Source organism: Stomoxys calcitrans, chromosome 5 (genome assembly GCF_963082655.1).
Source record: "Stomoxys calcitrans chromosome 5, idStoCalc2.1, whole genome shotgun sequence".
NCBI classification, from domain to species: domain Eukaryota; kingdom Metazoa; phylum Arthropoda; class Insecta; order Diptera; family Muscidae; genus Stomoxys; species Stomoxys calcitrans.
The window spans coordinates 98,112,438-98,132,931 of NC_081556.1; the positions used below are offsets into that span (position 1 = coordinate 98,112,438).

General features: G+C 38.2%; 1 protein-coding gene across 3 annotated transcripts in view; it reads left to right on the plus strand.

Annotated features, from left to right (window-relative positions):
• The window catches only part of LOC106094313 (solute carrier family 28 member 3), a 36,166-nt gene extending 15,672 nt beyond the window's left edge, over positions 1–20,494 (plus strand). For 2 of the 3 annotated variants that reach the window (XM_059370290.1, XM_059370292.1), the window contains exons 2-8: positions 11,376–11,429; positions 11,497–11,668; positions 15,388–15,604; positions 15,670–16,434; positions 19,468–19,795; positions 19,875–20,055; positions 20,128–20,494. In XM_059370290.1, coding sequence (XP_059226273.1) covers positions 11,379–11,429; positions 11,497–11,668; positions 15,388–15,604; positions 15,670–16,434; positions 19,468–19,795; positions 19,875–20,055; positions 20,128–20,228 — 1,815 coding nt within the window. In that variant the 5' untranslated portion in view covers positions 11,376–11,378 and the 3' untranslated portion in view covers positions 20,229–20,494. Of the gene's footprint in view, positions 1–4,118; positions 4,194–11,375; positions 11,430–11,496; positions 11,669–15,387; positions 15,605–15,669; positions 16,435–19,467; positions 19,796–19,874; positions 20,056–20,127 lie in introns of those variants that run through there. The other variant, XM_059370291.1, reaches the window with a different exon arrangement.

Below are 20,494 nucleotides of genomic sequence, written 5' to 3' on the forward strand. Positions count from 1 at the left end.
CAAAAAAAAATACTTCCTATAGAATAAATTGTTTTTTTAATTCTATTTTCAAAAAAAAAAATCTCTTAAGTCTGGAAGCTGAGCAAGTAAAAGCACGCTTAGTTCGGCTGGGCCGAATCTTGGGTAGGCATCACAATGTACAAATACAAACAGCATGCCAATGCCCAGGCAAGGTCAGCGGAAACTGCCCTACACGAGTTGTGCATAAAGCAGAAGAATCCTTTGATGCCAAGACGTACATATAGACGGTATGCATTGGCAACAAGGCATTGCATTGGCATCAATACCGAGGGGAAAAATCATACGTTAAGGCCTTGGCCTAAATAAGGAGGGGCTTTTTATCGCCACTGAGTTCACTCGGTGGCCAGTCTGACCTGTGTTCATGCGTATGCGCTGGTTCATGTTAGTACTATGTTGTGAACCTGGAGTCTATTCAGGGATTCCACACATTCCGCCAAGAACTTCGACTTCACTGTCCTAGAACCCACGGTCCTGAGGGCCGCCATTTATATATACTGATTTCAAAAACTGGAAATCCCTTCCCAGAATTTCCTTTGTGGTTATCGTTATGGTACAGAGATCTGCCGAAAGAACATACATTCGTCCGTCCATCGTCGGTCTCTGTCTCCATCTTGGAGCTATCTATAAAGACCGAGTATCGTTCCCTTCAAACACAGGATTCGCTTCCCATTCCTCCCTCCTGGGAAAGCGAATCCCGAGAACACCCCACCCATGAGGAGTTCTCCTAATCGCCCGCCTTCTGACTACTTTATCTCCGAAGTCCGCGTTGATAGCCCTGTCACGTAGCATACAGTCACACAGGGAGAAATTCAGTTCGACCCCCGAGTTCATGTTAGCACTATGTTGTGAAACTGGAGTCTATTCAGGGATTCCACACATTCCGCCAAGAACTTCGACTCCACTGTCGTAGAACGCTATACACGTATACTGATTTCGGGAATTGGAAATCCCTTCTCAGAATTTCCTTTGTGGCTATCGTTATGGCACCGAACTCTGCCCGAAAGAACATACAATCGTCCGTCCAATCCGCTCCCTGTCTCCATCTTGAAGCTATCTATAAAGACAGAGGTATCATTTCCTTCAAACACAGGATTCGCTTCCCATTCCTCCCTCCTGGGAAAACAAATCCCGAGAACGCCTCACTCTTATCGCCCGCCTACTGAATACATTATCTCCGAAGTCCGCGTTGATAGCCCTGTCACGTAGCATACATTCACACAGGGAGAAACTCAGTTCGAAACCCGTGCGGTTCAGGGCGGTGACTGTCGATCCATCTCCTCCCTTTGAATATTCACGAAAGCCGCCATCGCGTACTCCTTTAGTAGGGGAGACGTCTCACTTTGTGCACCACCTGGTGGAGGGCCGTCACCGCCGACCTGTCCTTGAGGTATGACTGGAGTTTTCCTACATGAGACTCTCCCTCACCTTCAAGTCTTTTTGTATCCACCACCATATGGATGGAGGTATACTAATCTAGTCATTCCGTTTGTAACACTTCGAAATATTCGTCTAAGACCCCATAAAGTATATATTGGGTTGCCCAAAAAGTAATTGCGGATTTTTTAAAAGAAAGTAAATGCATTTTTAATAAAACTTAGAATGAACTTTAATCAAATATACTTTTTTACACTTTTTTTCTAAAGCAAGCTAAAAGTAACAGCTGATAACTGACAGAAGAAAGAATGCAATTACAAAGTCACAAGCTGCGAAAAAATTTGTCAACGCCGACTATATGAAAAATCCATAATTACTTTTTGGGGAACCCAATATATTCTTGATCATCTCGACGTTCCGTCGAAATCACGATAGCGGTCGAACGCGTAAAGCTAGCCTCTTAAAATTTTGCACAGATACTTAATATCGATGTAGGTCGTTGGGGACTGCAAATGTTCCACATCGGTTCAGATTTAGATACAGCCACCATATAAACCGATCTCCCGATCTGACTTCTTAAAGCCTGAAAGCCGTAATTTTTGTCCGATTTGACTAAAATTTTGCATGTAGTGTTCTGTTACGAATTTCAACAACTGCGCTAAGTACGATCCAAATCGGTATATAACCTAATATAGCTCCTATCTAAACCGATCTCCAGATTTCACTTCTTGAGTCCTTACATGCCGCAATTTTTGTCCGATTTGGCTGAAATTTAGTATGTAGTGTTCTGTTATGACTTTCAACAACTCTGCCTAGTACGGTGCAAATCAGTCTACAACCTGATATAGCTCCCATATAAACCGATCTCCCGATTTGACTTCTTGAGCCCTGACAAGCCGCAATTTTTGTCCAATTTGGCTGAAATTTTGCACGTGGTGTACCGTTATGACTTCCAACAACTGTACCAAGTACGGTCGAAAACGGTCTATAACCTGATATAGCTCCCTTACAAACCGCAATTTTTGTCCGATTTTGCTAAAATTGAGCATCTAGTGTTTTGTTATGATTTCCAACAACTCTGACAAATACGGTCCAAATCAGTCTATAACCTGATATAGCTCCCATGTAAAGCGGTCTATCGTTCATCCTTGCTCGGTTCCTAGAATTTTTAATTTTTGTTGGTTTGACAGAAGTTTGGTATGTATTGGGTCGCCCAAAAAGTAATTGCGGATTTTTCATATAGTCGGCGTTGACAAATTTTTTCACAGCTTGTGACTCTGTAATTGCATTCTTTCTTCTGTCAGTTATCAGCTGTTACTTTTAGCTTGCTTTAGAAAAAAAGTGTAAAAAAGTATATTTGATTAAAGTTCATTCTGAGTTTTATTAAAAATGCATTTGCTTTCTTTTAAAAAATCCGCAATTCCTTTTTGGGCAACGCAATAGAATAAAATTATGCCCTTCAACTAAATTTATTTTATATAAATTTTTTGCAAAATCCATGGTGGTGAGTTCCACCACCAATGTCTGTAAATCATAAAATTTACTACCGAAATTCGGAATCGGTGACCGCTCTTTAAGAGAAAAATTATCTTCAGTGACGAAACGCATTTTTGGCTTCATGAGTTCTTCAATAAGCAAATTATGCGTTTTTGATAAGGTGAAAATCCACATGTGCAGCATGAATCAACACTTCATCCGTAAAAAATAAATGTTTGGTGCGGTTTGCATGACGGCACCGTCATTGGGCCATACTTCTTTTTCAACGATGTCAGTCGTTACAAACGATTTATTGAAAAGTACGTTTGAAAGCAAGAAATGACCCACACAATTGGTCGCCTCGATCCTGCAATATGACGCCTCTGGACAATTTTCTTTGGGGCTACGTCGAATCTTTGGTCTATGCCAAAAAGCCGACGATGTGGTAAAAGCTCAGAGCCAACATTGAAGGGGAAATAGCGACTATTTCGGCTAAAATGTGTGGCCGAGTCATTGAAAATTGGGTCCAACGTATTGAAACGTGCCCGCGGTGGCCATAAGAACGAAGTCGAGTTCAATTCATTAATGTTTTCATTGTATTGGGTTGCCCAAAAAGTAATTGCGGATTTTTTTAATAAACATTTTTAATAAATCTTAGAATGAACTTTAATCAAATATACTTTTTTTACACTTTTTTTCTAAAGCAAGCTAAAAGTAACAGCTGATAACTGACAGAAGAAAGAATGCAATTACAGAGTCACAAGCTGTGAAAAAATTTGTCAACGCCGACTATATGAAAAATCCTCAATTACTTTTTGGGCAACCCAATACTTCAAGCTGATAATAAAGTTTTTGAAATAACTCAAATGGTTTCCTCTAGAGCCTCTAGAGGACCCACTTCTTATTCGATTGCGATGAAATTGTACACAATTTTCCCTAAATTTTTATTTTCATGGCGAAATTTTGTGAATAATTGGCATTTTTATTTTCACTTTATTTAATTTATGCTCGTACTATCTTAGCTAGCATCAAATTATTCTTTGAGTGTTTAAAAAAAGTTTAACTAGTAATTAGGTACTTAATCAGAAAACAAAATTTTAACAAGGTAAATCATTTATACAGTTTAAACATCGCAATAAGCCATACACATACGCACACACGCATTTTTGACGTTAATAAAATCTTTATTTGAAGTGAGCAATAAGTGACAAACAGGTAATCGACCGCTACCTTCAGTTCTCTGCTAACCGCCATTGCAGAAACAAGTAACATTCGATTTGAAACGGGCGACCGTTCAGTAGAATTTAAACAAAACGAAAAACGTGAGTGCAGGAATAAATAACGTGCAAGAATTCATACGAAAAAAGGCATTGTAGCTAAATGTGGTTTTTTGAAATTTCAATGATATCACGTATTGCCAATTTTATCGAATGGTTGTAAGCTGTTTTTAGAACTATAGACGTTTTAAAAAGGAAACAAATTCATTAGCCGTCTATATTACAAAATGGCAGGGGAAAATCTTAAAACAAAGCAATATATAAATCGAACTTTATTTTTGGGGCCCGCATAACAATATTTTCTTACATACAAAATAAATCCGTAAAATTTTGAAAAATGTATGGAAAAATCCTGTGGTTCAAATAGTAATCAAAGCACTAGGTGTTACGACGTACAAAACACGCAAATCTGAAGGCAATCTGCATCAAGACAATGAGGGTTTCGATTTTCAAAATACATTACGCTTATAAAAAATTAGGAAAAGACCTTTAAGATCTTAGGAATTTCAACATTCACTTTAAAGCATTAGGATATCTCAATCAAAGATATTGACGGATAGATTACAAATACGCGATCACCATTTTTTGGTTTTGGTGTGTTCCATATGAACTCAAAAACGGCTGAAACTATTTTCTTGAATATTCGCAGAGTATGTAGAATGGTCCTGTGGTGAAACTGGGGTATTTCAATTTCAAGAGGGGCGTACCCTCCCCTACTCCATAAGTTTCAAAACTACCATATCTAGCAGATGGGTGAACTTATTTAAGAGAAATTTTGTTTACACTATCAAAAGCATGAACGAAGCCCCTTAATGATTCGCTTATGTCTGCATGTCCTAGAGCCAAACTGAAGGGCCAACAGCGACCGCCCTGGTGAACCCTACAACTAGGTTGCCTTAGGAAAGGTTGCAGAATACTCTTCTATAGGGCGAAAGCTACAAGGGCACCACACTATGGGGACGTCTATATAAGGCTGAGCTAAGACAATATATGGACGAGTTAAAAAAGGCTCAGAACATATCCTGGGAGGAATTCTGCAGCTCCATGAAGTATACATCTAAAGCCTCTAGGCTAAGGAGGATCCTATCCTCGAAACCTATTACGGTAGGATGCATTAAGAAGTCAGAGAATGTATGAACAATGTCTAGTGAGGGAACACTGGAACTACACGTTGATACACATTTGCCGGGAAATTCTGCAACCGACAATGTGGCACCAGAAAAGGTTGTCACTTCGGGGGTTTTGAGGAACTTCTGTCTAAGCCAAAAATTCTGTGGGCGATAATAAGTTTTGACTCCTTAAAATCGGATGTGATGATATATCACCAATTGAATTGCAAGCAGTTTTCTTGGCTTGGAAGATATACTCTGCCTGTATCAGTATGTCGTATATATTAGTGGGATGGACAAATACAAAGGTCATTTTCATTCCAAAACCAAGGAAACTGTACCACAAGAAGGCGAAAGATTTTCGTCCTTGTAGACTTTCATCCTTTATGCCGAAGACTCCAGAGAAATTGATAGAAAAATATCTTAGAGTAAAGATCCAGCAGAAGATACAATCTACCCACAGTGGCACCAGTCTCCTTGGGAGGAGAGAGTGCCCCACTTGCAGAAAGCGCAAAATCTCTAGGTGTTTTGCTGGACAGAAAATTTAACTTCAAATCCAACATTTTGGAATGGGCAAGAAAGGCAACTTTTGCCCTAAACACCTGCAAAAGGGCCATTGGCAAAAGTTGGGGGTTTAGATCGCGTATTATGTATTGGGTATATACGGCAGTTGTCAGACCTATAGTGTTATATGGTGTTGTGGTCTGGTGGACGGCGCTTCAAAAGTCCACCTACTGCTCAATTCTTAACCGGATCCAAAGGATGGCTTGTTTTTACATCACAGCCGCACTGAGGACGTGGTCATGTGGCTGCTACGGACACTGTGTTATCCTTGATACAATGCCCAATATCCCAGGCAGTGTGGATTACACCCTACCTGAGCCACTTTTTGATAAAAAGTACTGTACCACTTTTTTTGATAGAACCGATTGGAACTCCGATATCCCTGGTAACAGAAGTTACATAAACTTCTATACGGATGGTTTCAAACTAAACGACCAGGTGGGCTTTGAGGTGTACTCTAAAGATCTAGAACTGGTCATATCGAAAAGGTTATCCGATCACTGTAGTGTGAATCAAGCGGAGATCCTTGCAATTAAGGAAGTGGTGCAATGGCTAAGATATAATGTCATCCATTAAATCCCTAGAGAACGTATTTCTGAGCACAAAAACAGCGCCGACTGTCGCAATTCTCTCAACGAGATGGCTGAACAGTGCAAAATTCACCTTTTATGGGCGCCGGGCCACAGACATATTCCTGTAAAGCGGATGAGCTTGTGAGATTAGGAACTACCTTACACATTCCAGGGAAACTGGAATCTGTGGGTATGCCTCTAGCGACATGTGAGCTAAGTTTTCAGGAACAGGCCCGAAGGACAACGAATGATAGATAGTCACAAAGAGGGGGCTGTGAGCGTTCCAAAACTATGTGGCCTATTCTAGACTTAAAGAGGTCTATCATATTGCTTTCACTGATAAGAACAGTCGTCTCGACCATGACAGGTCACTGTCTAATCGGAAAACATGCTGACAGACTGACGTTGGCCAGTAACGACTTTTGCAGAAGCTGTTAGGACATCAAAGAAGAAACTGAGCGTGTGTCACGCACTGGCAGTCAGAAGGAGTTCCACTTTAGGTTTTCATTTCTTTTAGGACCTGTCTTATTTAGCGCATGCGAACATTCGCTTTCTAAAGCGATCTGGATAGTTCCATGGTAGCAACTAGAAGGCATCTCCCTTCTTCTGTTCCTGTGGTATCACAATGGACGAAGACGTCTAAGTGAGTCTAATAGCAGACGGCCAATTAAACCTAACCTAACCTATTACAAAAACACTAACTATACCCTGTACCTCTACTGTAGTTGTGATAAAATGTAGTTCGATTCAGAAATTCCTGCTGATTCGGTATAGCCATGTCCGCATATTCATTCTGTCTATCGTTTTCTTGTCATTAAGCTGGAGATCGCATTTGTTACCCAATCATCACCAATATTTTTACATATCACTTACATATGGCTCCCATTTACATAATTCGCCCTGTTTACACTTAGAAGTTAGTTATAACTAAAATTTTCAACCAAAAACTCGGTATTGCCAAAACGAGAAGAGATATTCTTATTGCTAATTAGAGCGATAGTCTCAGAATCATTTCCTTATTCGCTTTATGCATGTCTATCTGTTTGTCTATCTGCCTCTGAAAATGCATTTATACCAGACATCACAATTGTGAAAAGGTTTTAAACTTTGACCAATTGTTTGCAACGTGAAAAAGAAGACGAGCTGGGCCCATTGTCAGGCTTAGAATTACCTTCTGACTCCATTTAGCAATATCTGCCTGTTTGCCTATCCATGTATTCTTGTTATCAAGGTACAGGTCGCATTTGTTGTCCGATTACCATCAAATTTCGAGTATGTTACTTGTTTGGCCCAAGAACGAACGCTATTGGTTTTGGAAGAAATCGGTTTTAATTTAGCTATAGCACCCATATATATCATTCATCCGATATGCCCTATTATGGCTGCAGTATCCACATTTTATTTCCGATCTTTACAAAATTTTACATAGGTAGTTTGATTTCAATCTGTGTTCGAAATTTCTTCAAAATCGGTACAATTTTAGGTATAGCTCCTATCACCAACGTAGCCACAGGTTTTTTCAATTTTTTCGATTTGGAGCTACAATAAGGTGGGCTCCCAAAATGAAATCCTGTTGGGCCCCCCGAAATAAATGTTCAGATCGGACTATATTTGGATCCGATCTCCCGGTAAAGAGTCTGAAGCCCTTTAAAGCTTTATTTTTTATCCAATTTTGCTGAACTTTGAAACAGTGAGTAGTTTTAGGCTTTCCAATATCCGATCCAAATATGGTTCAGATCGGACTATATTTAGATATAGCTGTCATATAGACCGATCTGCTGATAAAGGGTCTGAAGCCCGTTACAGTGAGTAGTTTTAGACCCCCCAACATCTGACCCAAACATGGTAAAGATCGGACTGAATTCAGATATAGCTGTCATATAGATCGATATGCCTATTAAGGATCTGAAGCTCATAAAAGCTTTATTTATTACCCGATTTCATTAAAATAGTCCCTAGATCCGACCGATCTTCCCATTTAGGGTCTTAGTCCCATAAAAAGCAGATTTATTGTCGGAAAAAGTTACTTGTATATGAATTCTCGGGACCTGAATAAAATATGATCGAGACCAGCCCCTATTAAGTGGAGTTTTAATAAAATAGTATGATTATTATATCCTTGGTAGTGGGTATCCTTAGTTCGGCACGGCCGAACGTAACGTTTTTATTCTTTTTTTTCAATTATTACCTATTTCTGTGTTAAGCGATCAAATGATTAACAGACTTAAGATAATAACAATCAGCCGTTGTCAATAAGCGTATTTTGTATTTTTGATAAGTGGACAATTTGATAAATACACGCTTATAGTCCAAGTAAGGAGTTCTCAAGAAATAGCACGTACTTAACTGAAAATACTTGGAGATTAGATTTCAATTCAATTTATTAATCAAAATTCGACCTCCCAGGCTATGCATTGGCAGATATTAAAGCCTGCAAATATCACATTTCACTCTTTTTATGCCATCTGCCGAAAACAAATGCATTGAGGCGAATGCAATCGTTAACGCTACATCATGCCATGACGACAGAACAAAAAAGGGGTGTGATATATTACAATGCCAAAACGACCACCGTGCCGTGATTTAATATCGCAGAAATATGGCATACATGCAATACATCTGACAGTTGTGTTAAGTTTGAAAATTTTTGATAAAAGAAATAAATAAATTTTCTATATGAAAGGTGTCGACGAACAAGTTTCCTTCCTAAATCATAACCTTTATTCAATTTACGACACTTGTGTACCTGTCAAAGTCATTTATAAATATGAACAGAAAACAACAGCCAGGGTTTACTCCTGAAGTCAAACACTTGATCAGACTGCATACACTGTATAACACTTTCTAATACGCTAGGAAAGATGTGGTAAAAAAAATTAACAAGTCCAAAAAGCAATATTACAAAAGGAGAATTGAAAATGCGATGGATAGTATGCAAAAATAGAAAGAAATAAGAAACATTGCTATTGGCTCGAAATCCTATACCATTACTGATTGTCTTTCCATCTTGGATGTAGATGAGATAAACGAGAACTTTCTAAGAATAAATACTACGGAGTCTGTCACATTCACTTATTCTTGCATTTCTACAGCACGGATTGAAGACACGTTCTCGGTTTGATGTGTTAGTCCCGAAGTAGTTCTACAAAGTTTTGCAATTATAAAGTCTGACGCAATGGGATTTGTTGGCATAAATCCTAGATTTGCCAAAATTGTACTCCTGAAGATACTTCCATCCTTAAAAGGTCAACGTTCCCAACAGACTAGAAAGCAAAAATTATACCAATACCAAAACAGAGTTCAGACTTTCGTCCGATTGCTATTCTGCCGTTTTTCTTTAAAACTTTGGAGCGTATTATGAATACTCAAATTGATACCTTCCTGAATTTGAAAGAGCTTTTAACTGATAGACAATCTGGATTTCGATCAAAAAGAAACTGTTCCACTATTCTAATTGTCGTCATGGAAGAATTGGGGCAAAATATGGATAATAATATGGTATCATTTCTGGTTCTACTAGACCACAGTAAAGCCTTTGACACAGTGAACCATAATATTCTTATCTCGAGACTCGAAAAACGTTTCTTTTTCATCAATCTGCTTGTAAGCTAATTTCATCATACTTAACCGGATGCCGTCAATCCGTCAATGTTGATGATATAACATCTGCAGCAGTTGATATATCAAGAGGTGTTCCACAGGGCTCTATCCTTGGTCCCTTGCTTTTTTGTGTATACATAAATGATCTACCGGAATATTTCGATGCATTGTAATGTGCAAATGTATGCTGAATGAAATCCAGAAATGGGCGGTTAAAAATAGTCTCTGTCTTAATCCGACAAAGACTAAGCTAATGAAATTATCAAAACGATGAGCTACTCAAATTACTCCAGTTCGAGCTACTCTGAATAACTCAGTATTAGAAACTGTTGAATCATCCTGTAACCTTGGTGTAATATTCAACTCGAAACTGACTTGACCAATCATATTAACAAAGCTGTTGGTAAAGTTCAAGGAATGCTGCGAAGTTTGTGGTCTGTGCGGACTTCTACACCATTTCAAGTTCGTATGCTTTTAGGGAAATCTTACCTCATATCCACTCTACTCCATGGATGTGAAATTTTCTCAAATTGTGATTCGAGAGACTTCAACAAACTGAAAGTAATCTACAATAACATTGCTCGCTACATATTTAATAAGAAAAGGAGAGACAGAATTTCTCAATTCTCCTACAAAATATTCGACATTAGTTTCGAAAACCTGCTAAAAGCGAAGTGCACTATGCTACTGCAAAAAATTACTTATCTCAAGCAGCCAAAATATATTTATGATCATCTCCATTTCGCTCGATCTGACAGATGACTAAGAATTATTACACTACGCTTCCGAACCTCAAACTCCAAACTAATTGGTTTTTATGTTGGAGCCTGGGCAAAGGATCTCTCAAAAATAATGTGATGAAAGGTCTTAATGTGAATTTCGAGGGGAACTCAAACATTGATAATAAATAATCCAAATTTTGCCCATGAACATTCCCCTAAGGAACAGGAAAATAATGACTTAAATCGGTTCTCCATGCTTCAAGGTATTATAGAAGAAATATAGACATCTAATTTGTAGAAAGTTCGAATGAATAACCAAGAATCTCATTAGAAAAGTATTCATAGTCCTCCCTACATCCTCCCTACATCGACAAAAAACCGCAAGATACCGTGGAAACACTTTGCAGAGATAAGTTCTGTTCGACCCAAAATGGACCTCGGCGTCATAAAGTATGTGAGAAATGAGTGAGCCAATTTATATTTCATTAGCGCCTTAACTCGGAAAAGTTTGTATCATTTTAACAGATTTTCGCATATTTGCATGTAAAGACAAAGTATTGTAATATATTCCAATTTAAAATGTTATACGCAAATATTTTCAGTCAAAATAAGAATTCATATATAATTTTTATAAAAATATTTATATATTTTTATTTTCAGAATATGGACAAATTGAAGGAGGGCGAAGTAAACAACGGATTTTCCCCAGATGAGGTAATAAGTAATTTAATTTATACAAAATTATTTTTCTTAAATTTTTTTTATTTCTCTTTCTCCACAGGGAATTGAATATGGAATCGAAACTCATAAGACTGGTTTCCAAATAGAAGATACTACAGATGCTAAGCAACCGAGTAAATTAGTACTTATAATAAAGAGATGTCTGATATGGTCGGTCCATGTACTCGTGGGAGTATATTTCGGATTTGCAACCCATTACTATTTAAGAGAATGTAAGTATTTTAAGAATTTAATTTGAAGGATTATTTCCTAACCATTGAGGGAATATGAGTTACACAAGTAATAAAAGCGACACTGGGGATACTGCAAATCCGCAATGAATTGGGCTTGCAGGAGCTGAAAAAGTATGTAATGTCCAAATAAGGAAAAGTTGTATAAGAAAGAGTTGCAGAAAATTCGTCAAAAAGGCGAAAGGGCACCTCAAGGCCTTACTTACTAAAAGACGTATTACGGCAACCTTGGGATTTGTCATCTACACAGATGGTAGGTTTTAGTAGGTTTAGTAGGTTTTCCAACCAGAGGAGTTATTTTAAACCAATCGGTATTTCGGTAAATGTAATTTTTGAAGCTTTCATTCTTTGAATTTGACAAGTAGAAACTACGTCATTGTTAAGAATTGAACGATACACGATACACGTATTGAAATTATAAAAATTCACTACAAAAATTGTGAAAAACTTGCAGTCACAGTTCGCAAAACTAAGGCATTTTTGATTCATCGATAAACATCTTGTCTAGCTATAGCTGCAATACGGCATAATTGTCGCTTCTGGGGCCCGGAAACCCCAAGAGTTATTGATGAAAAATCTAACCATTGTCAACGTGTGACTGTTTTGTGCGATTTATAGTCCGGTGGGGTTTTGATTCATCGATAAACATCTTGTCTAGCTATAGCTGCAATACGGGATAATTGTCGCTTCTGGGGCCCGGAAACCCCAAGAGTTATTGTTGAAAAGTCTAACCATTGTCAACGTGTGACTGTTTTGTGCGATTTATAGTCCGGTGGGATCATTGGACCTTAAATTTTTCGAAAATGAGTTCGGATCAAAAGAGCAATCAATTCACTACGGTGCGCTATTAAGCGATGTTTAATAATTTTTTATGGTCGGATGTGAGATGGAGTGAGATGGTATTGATCTGGTATTGACGTTGATACGCGCCAAGCAAAAAACTTGTTCCAATCATTGTTCTTTTACTGGAAAAGTTTCCGCGTCGTGTTATCTCTGGAAGAAGCCACCAAGATCTTGTGATTTAATACATTGCGAATTCTTTCCTTGTTGCCACGTGAAATATAAGGTGCACGCCAATAGCCCAGCGATGAGATCACGATCTCAAAGACAGAATTTTTGAGGCTATCGAGAACATAAAGCAGCCACTTTGATATTTAGTTATGGATAATTTATGGAAATTATTAAACGTGATCGTGGTGGCCATTTGGTTGATGTTCTTTTTATACCCTCCTCTATGGGATGGGAGAGGGTATAAAAAAGTTCGTTATTCTGTTTGCAACTCATCGAAATATTGGTTTAAGACCCATCAAAGTATATATACTCTTGACTGTGTTGTCATTCCAAGTCGATTTCGTCATTTCCATCCGTCTGCCTGTCTTTTGAAAGCACGCCTACTTTTGAAGGAGTAAAGCTAGGGACGCTGGTAAAGTTGAATGGACCAAATCGGACCATATTTAGATATAGCTGCCATATAGACCGATCTGCCAATAAAGGGTCTGAAGCCCATAAAAGCTTTATTTATTACCCGATTTCATTGAAATTTGAAACAGTGAGTTATTTACCTTCCGACCTAAATACCCGATATCTGACCTAAATATGGTTTAGATCGGACTCGATTTGGATATAGCTGTCATATCGAACGATCTCCCGATAAAGGGTCTGCAGCCCATAAAAGCTTTATTTATTACCCAATTTCGCTGAAATTTGAAACAGTGAGTTATTTTAAGCCTCCCGACATCTGGACTATATTTGGATATAGCTGTCATACAGACCGATATCCCGATAAAGGGTCTGCAGCCCATAAAACCTTTTTTACCCGATTTCGCTGAAATTTGAAACAGGCCTCCAACACCGGACCCAAATATGGTTCAGATCGGACTGTATTTAGATATAGCTATCATTAGACCGATCTGCAGATAAAGGATCTGGTGCCTATAAAAGCTTTATTTTTAACCGATTTCGCTAAAACTTGAAACGGTGAGTAGTTTCAGGCCTCCCAACATAGGACCCAAATATGGTTCAGATCGGACTATATTTAGATATAGCAGCCATATAGAACGATCTGCCGATAAGGGGTCTAAAGTTCAGTTTAGACTATATAGATATAGCTGTCATATAGACCAATCTTCCAATTTAGAGTCTTAATTCCATAAAAATCAGATTTATTTGCTGAAAATGTTACTTGTGAGTTCTCGGAACCTGAATAAAATATGTTCGAGACCAACTCCTGTTAAGATGTAACTACGGATATAATAATGGAGTTATAATAAAATAGGATGATTATTATATCCTTGTTTAATTTGGTCTAGATCGGTCCATATTTTGTTATAGGTGCTATATAGAAGGATCTCTGGATTTAAAGTCTTGGCCCCCCATTTATTAAACGATTTCGTTAAAATTTGACGCAGTGACTATGTTGGGCTTTTCAACATCCGTGTCCTTTATGGTTCAGATCGGTTTATATATGGATATAGCTGCCAAAAATACCAATCTTTTGTACTAAAAATTGAACAGTGACTTATATTTATTAGACCACATAATGTCCGTGCAGAATTTGGATGCATAAGTTATTCAATTTTCACCAGATTATGACGAAAGGGGGTTTCCATATATACCCGAGGTGGTGGGTATCCAAAGTTCGGCCCGGCCGAATTCATTTTCCTGATATGATATATCTAAATGAAAAACAAAACTAATTTAAATAAAAAAAACTTCGAGCTTGAATTAAAAACAATCCATTCCAAAAATGACATTTTTTTTCTAAAAAAATTGTTTGAATTTATTTTTTTCTTTTTGTTAAAACATTTTTAAATACTTTGTCCGAAGTCGGAGGAAAATGTTCTTGACTCCTACTACATAGCCCTGGTTAAAGCTTCTCCCCAAAGAAGTGTCGCACAGCGGCATGCCGGACTCGGCTATAAAAAGGAGGCCCCTTATCATTGAGCTAAAAACTTGACAGCAGTCTTTCATATGTGAGAAGTTTGCCCCTGTTCCATTATGGAATATTCATAGGCAAATTTGCATTGTAGAGCTGACAATCTTGCACAACTTTCTTCTTTATTTATTTGTGGAATCTGGAAGTATGCCTCTAGCAACATGTAAACTAATTCTTCGAGATAATGGCTGGGACCATATTCGTTTTTCACAGTTGAAAACACATGTTTTTTGCGATTACATTTTTGAAACAACACAAAACATTCTGTGATAACATAATACCTGTATTAAAATTGTTTATAAGTTATGGGGGAATGCAAGCAAGCAAGATTTTTTGCTTGAAAATCTATCATCTACAATAAAAAAAATAATTACGAAAAAGTTTCACAAAAAGCGAACATAGTACAAACCTTAAGGCCCGAAGGACAACAAATCATAGATGGTCACGAACCGCTACAGGATTATGTGGCCCAATATGGACCTGAAAAGGTATACAGCTTTGCTGTAATTGGCTGTGAACCGGTGGTGGGGAGGCTATATCTATTTATCGCATATCTGGCTGGAATTTGTTGTGGGTGTTGGGAGGCATGAAGTAAATCTTGTTTCAAATTCCAGCCAAATCTGTTTAAAATTTGGTGTGGTCGTATTACACGCTCTGCCTAATCGCGTTAAAAATGAGTATCTAGAAGGAGAAATGGTGCCTTTTAAAATATATATGGAAAAATCTCCCAATTCTCATTTTTTGTTCTTTTTTCTTTTATTTGCAGATAACAAGCACTACTGCGATACAATTTATCATCCGCCAAATGACATCCATTGCACTATGAGATTTTGCAATGGCTATGGATTTCTGGTACTCTTTCTAGGATTCGTCTACTTTGGTTTAATTTATTATTTCATATTCAAACCTAAACTAGGACGATATCTACATCGAAACTATATGGTGCCTTTTGACAGATGGTGGATGATTTTTAGTCGTCAACGGTAATTTCATAGCAAATGAAAAAATTTTAATCGTTTCCGACTAACGAACTACTTTTTCTTTTCAGAACAATAGAGATGATATTATTGGGAATCCTATTATTGGCCGTAGCCATATTCCTATACTTCGAAACTAGGGACTATCCGGAGAAACTGAAAGGACTGGTGGCACCATGCTTCTTCATTGTATGTGGTTTTCTATTTTCCACCAAACGTGCGGCCATTAAATGGCGCATTGTGGTCACTGGCGTCACAAGTCAATTTTTGTTGGGTATCATTTGCATACGTTGGAGTGTGGGACGTAGCATATTCGAGTGTGTTGGCAACAAGACGGCCACCTTTCTGGGTTTTGCCGATGAGGGCAGTCGTTTTGTCTATGGCGACACTATCTTGGATCAGGGCGTCTTTGCATTTGCCATTTTGTCTGTGATATATTTCTTCAGTTTCTTCATATCGATTTTATACTACTTGGGTGCCATGCAATGGGTGGTGATTAGACTTGGCTGGATTTTACAACAAATGCTGGGTACTACAGTGTGTGAAAGTGTAACAGCAGCGGCCAATATCTTTTTGGGCATGTCCGAGAGTCCTATGCTAATCAGACCCTATATAAAGATTTTAACAGCCAGTGAAATACATTCGATTATGGTGTCAGGATTTGCCACAGTCTCTGGTACGGTATTGGCGGCCTATTTAAGTTTTGGTGCAAATGCCGCACATTTGATAACATCCAGTGTGATGGCCGCACCAGCTACATTGGCTATATCGAAATTATATATGCCCGAAACGGAAGAAAGTAAAACGTCGTCTGACAACATACAACTGGAAGAATCGTAAGTATGGCGATTTTGTTATTTTTTCTGAGAAAGCTTAAAAGAAATGGTTTAACCCTGTAAACAGACCTCGGATATAGGAAGAGCTCTAAAAAACTGAATGGTTTTGGCTTCAGGACACGCACTTTAACTAAACTAGTGAATACGACAAGTAAAAGCGTGTTTGTTAAGTTCGGCGGGGCTGGATCGTATATACTCTCCACCATGGAACGCATTTGTCAAGTTCTTAGCATGGTGTGTGTTTATTGGCTGAAACTATACAACTAAAAGTAAGCTAAGTTCAGCCAGGCAGAACTTTTGATACCCACCACCATGGAGATATAACCGTCAAAATTCGATGAAAATGCACCGTCTAGAGCCCAAAGAATGTAGCTATATCGAAATATGGTGTTATCTGAACCATACTCAGCACAGATGTAAAGGGGTCTAGCAGAACTCATTGTTCAAAATCTCAGCAAAATCTGATCCAAAATGCGTCAAGAAGCCTAATAAAGAGATTAGTCCATAAGAGTGCTTTATGCGAATTTTGTACCATCCAGACGATATGCAAGTCTGAACCGATATAGCCCATTTGCAATCCCTAATGACCTACATAGATAAGGAGTATCTGTGCAAAATTTTAATCGGATATCTTTATTCGTTCGAACTCTATCGTGATTTTGACCTACATTAGTAGAAAGTTTTTTATGCAAAAATTTCAAGGCCACCGTAGCGCAGAGGTTAGCTTGCCCGCCTATGACGCTGAAAGCCCGGGTTAAAATGCTGGCGAGAAAGTCAGACACAAGTAAACATTTGCTAAGTTCGGCCGGGCCGAATATTGGGTACCCACCTCACTCACAACTCACTGAATTATTTTACAACAATCAAAACGGGAATTGGTTACGGCTGCTATGGTATCAAACAATTATATCGGGGAATCGGTACTTAAGGGGCCTATATCAGTATATTGACCGATTCGGTTCATACTTGGCACGAACGCTGGGAGGCATAGCAAAAGTTTTTGTTTTAAATTTCAGCTGAAATGGATGAAAATTTAGATTTCTAGAAGCTCAAGAATTGAAATCCGGGAATCGGTTTATATGGGGGCTATATCAGTATACATACCGTTTCGTAACATACTTGGCATGGACGTTTGGAGTCATAGCAGAAGTTGTTTTGCCAAATTTCAGCCAAATTAATTGAAAATTGTGGCTTGTATGGGGGCTGTATCAGTTTAAATTCGAATCATACTCAGCACTGATATTGGAAGTCAGAAACCACGTTTTCAGCCAAATCGGATGAATATTGAGGTCTCTAGGGACTCAAGAAGATAAAACTGGGGGCTATATCTAAATCTGAACTGATATGGTGCATTTGCAGTCCCAACGACCTCCATTTATAAGGAGTATCTGTGCAAAAATCTGTGGAGGCCACCGTAGCGCAGAGGTTACTGGCACTGATATTGGAAGTCAGAACCCAAGTTTTCAGCCAAATCGGATGAATATTAAGGTCCCTATGGACTCAAGAAGATAAAACTGGGGGCTATAGCTAAATCTGAACCGATATGGTGCATTTGCAGTCCCAACGACCTACATTTATAAGGAGTATCTGTGCAAAAATCTGTGGAGGCCACCGAAGCGCAGAGGTTAGCATGTCCGCCAATGACTCTGAACACCTGTGTTTGAATCCTGGCGAAACCATCAGAAAAAAAATTCATTTATGAGGTACTCTGTCATGTAAAACTTCTCTCTAAAGAAGTGTCGCACTGCGGCACGCTGTTCGGACTCGGCTTTAAAAAGGAGGCCCCATATCATTGAGCTTAAACTTGAATCGGACTGCACTCATTGATATGTGAGAAGTTTGCTCCATTTCCTTAGTAGACTGTTCATGGGCAAAATTTGCATTTGCATCTGTGCAAAATTTCAAGCGAATATCTTCATTCGTTTGAACGCTATCGTGATTTCGGCAGACGGACGGACATGGCTAGATCAACTCAGAATGTCAACTCGTTCAAGAATATATATATACTCAGGTCAATATTTTCAAATGGATAGACTAGATAAGTATACCCCTCAACTTATGGTGGTGGATATGAAAATTGTCAGCGGTAGTTATCGCCTCCTAATGCTGGCGACATTTGTGAGGTACTTTGTCATCTAAAAACTTCTCCCCAAATAGGTGTCGGACTGTGACATGCCGTTCGGACTCAGATATAAAAAGGAGGTCCCTTATCACCTAGCTTAAACCTAAATCGGACAGCATTCATTGATATGTGAGAAGTTTGTGCCCTGTTCCTCAATGGAATATTCATGCGTAGATTTGCATTTGCATGCAAAATTTCAGTCGCCTAGCTTTTCTCCTTCGAAGACGGATGGACGGACTGATATGGCTAGATCGACTTAAAATGTCAAAAGAATGAAGAATATATACACTCGTATTCTATGGGATCTTAGTCGGATGTATTACAAACGGAATGATAAATTCAGTACACTCCTATTCTATGGTGGAGGGTATACAAATTATAACGGAATTTATTTAAGAAACCCTAGGCGTGTTGCGATTTGCTATCATTGATGGGCAGTTGTGCCAATAGGGTTCAATTTTGTCATTTTGTTTATGCTATAATCTCAATTTGTTTTTAAGGGAAGAACGAAAGCCTATCCCAGAAAATAGCCATAGAGGGAGTTTAAATGTATTGTTGGAAAACTTAAAATGCTTTAACTCCTTCAATGGCGAAACTGTTGGATAAAACTTAAAAATGCTTATAACTTCTTAAAAGTACATTCAATTGCATTCTATAAACAAGAGATTGCCATGACATCCTTTGACGCTGAATGCTTGATTTTGAATACTAGCGGACACATTGGAACACTTTTTCCCCCAACATACGCTGGGGACATTTGTGAGGTGCGGCTTTAAAGAATAGTTTATCCTTGAGCTAAAACTTGAACCAAACAACACTCATTTATATAAAAGAAGTATCTTCGCAATTTCTCAAAAAGAATTTCAGTTCCATTTGATTCACATGTTTTATTTTTGTTTTCTTTTTTTTAGGGAGGATTCTTCAATACTCGATGCGGCTTCTAATGGTGCTAACAGTGCCATTCCTATTGTCTTGGGCATAAGTGCGAATATTATTGCCTTTGTAGCATTCATTGCCTTTCTAAATGCGGTAGTTAGTTGGTTTGGTGGTATGGTAGGTTGGGATTACATTGATTTTGAATGGCTTTTCTCAAAGCTTTTCATACCATTGGCCTGGGCCATGGGTGTACCCTGGGAGGATTGCGATGACATTGCCAAAGTGGTAGCCACCAAAACAATTATCAATGAATTTGTGGCTTATGAGCGTTTGGGAGAATTGATCAAAACCAATGCCATACGTGTAAGTAATTCGGAAAAAATTTAACTTTATAATAAGTATTGAAAACAAACTTTTGCATTTCTTTTCTTCTGCATAACAGGCTCGCAGTGTTGGCATTGCAACATTTGCCATATGCGGTTTTGCTAATCCCAGTTCTTTGGGTATTTTAATTGGATCCTTGGGAGCCATGGCTCCAAATCGTCGGGGTCTCATTACTTCGGTGGCTTTTAGGGCTTTCATTGTGGGCAGTATTGTGTGCTTTATTTCGGCAAGTTTTGCAGGTAATATTAAATTCCCCCAACATACTTTTCACTTTAAACACGCTTTATATGAATTTATTCTACCTTTTACAGGCATTCTAATTCAAGAAGAGGAAGAAAGTCGGAATTATGAAAAATTCATAAGAACAATGATGAAGAAAAACATAACATTAGCCTTAGTAGAAAGTCCTTAGATAGGGTGACAATTGTTGTTACCATTTCTTCAAATCTTGCCACATCTTAAAACCACCGACAGCAAAAGACTTCACTGTAAAATTCGTAGCTTAAGTTTGGATGCAATATTTTTATGTCTTTATGTACATATGTTATTTATTTATTTATACATACTTATAGTTATCTGTAAATTTTATTTACTTTAGCATAGGTCTGTTGCTGTAAAAAGTATTATGCATGCAAAATAAAAATTCGATATTGTGTTTTATACAATGACCCATAACAA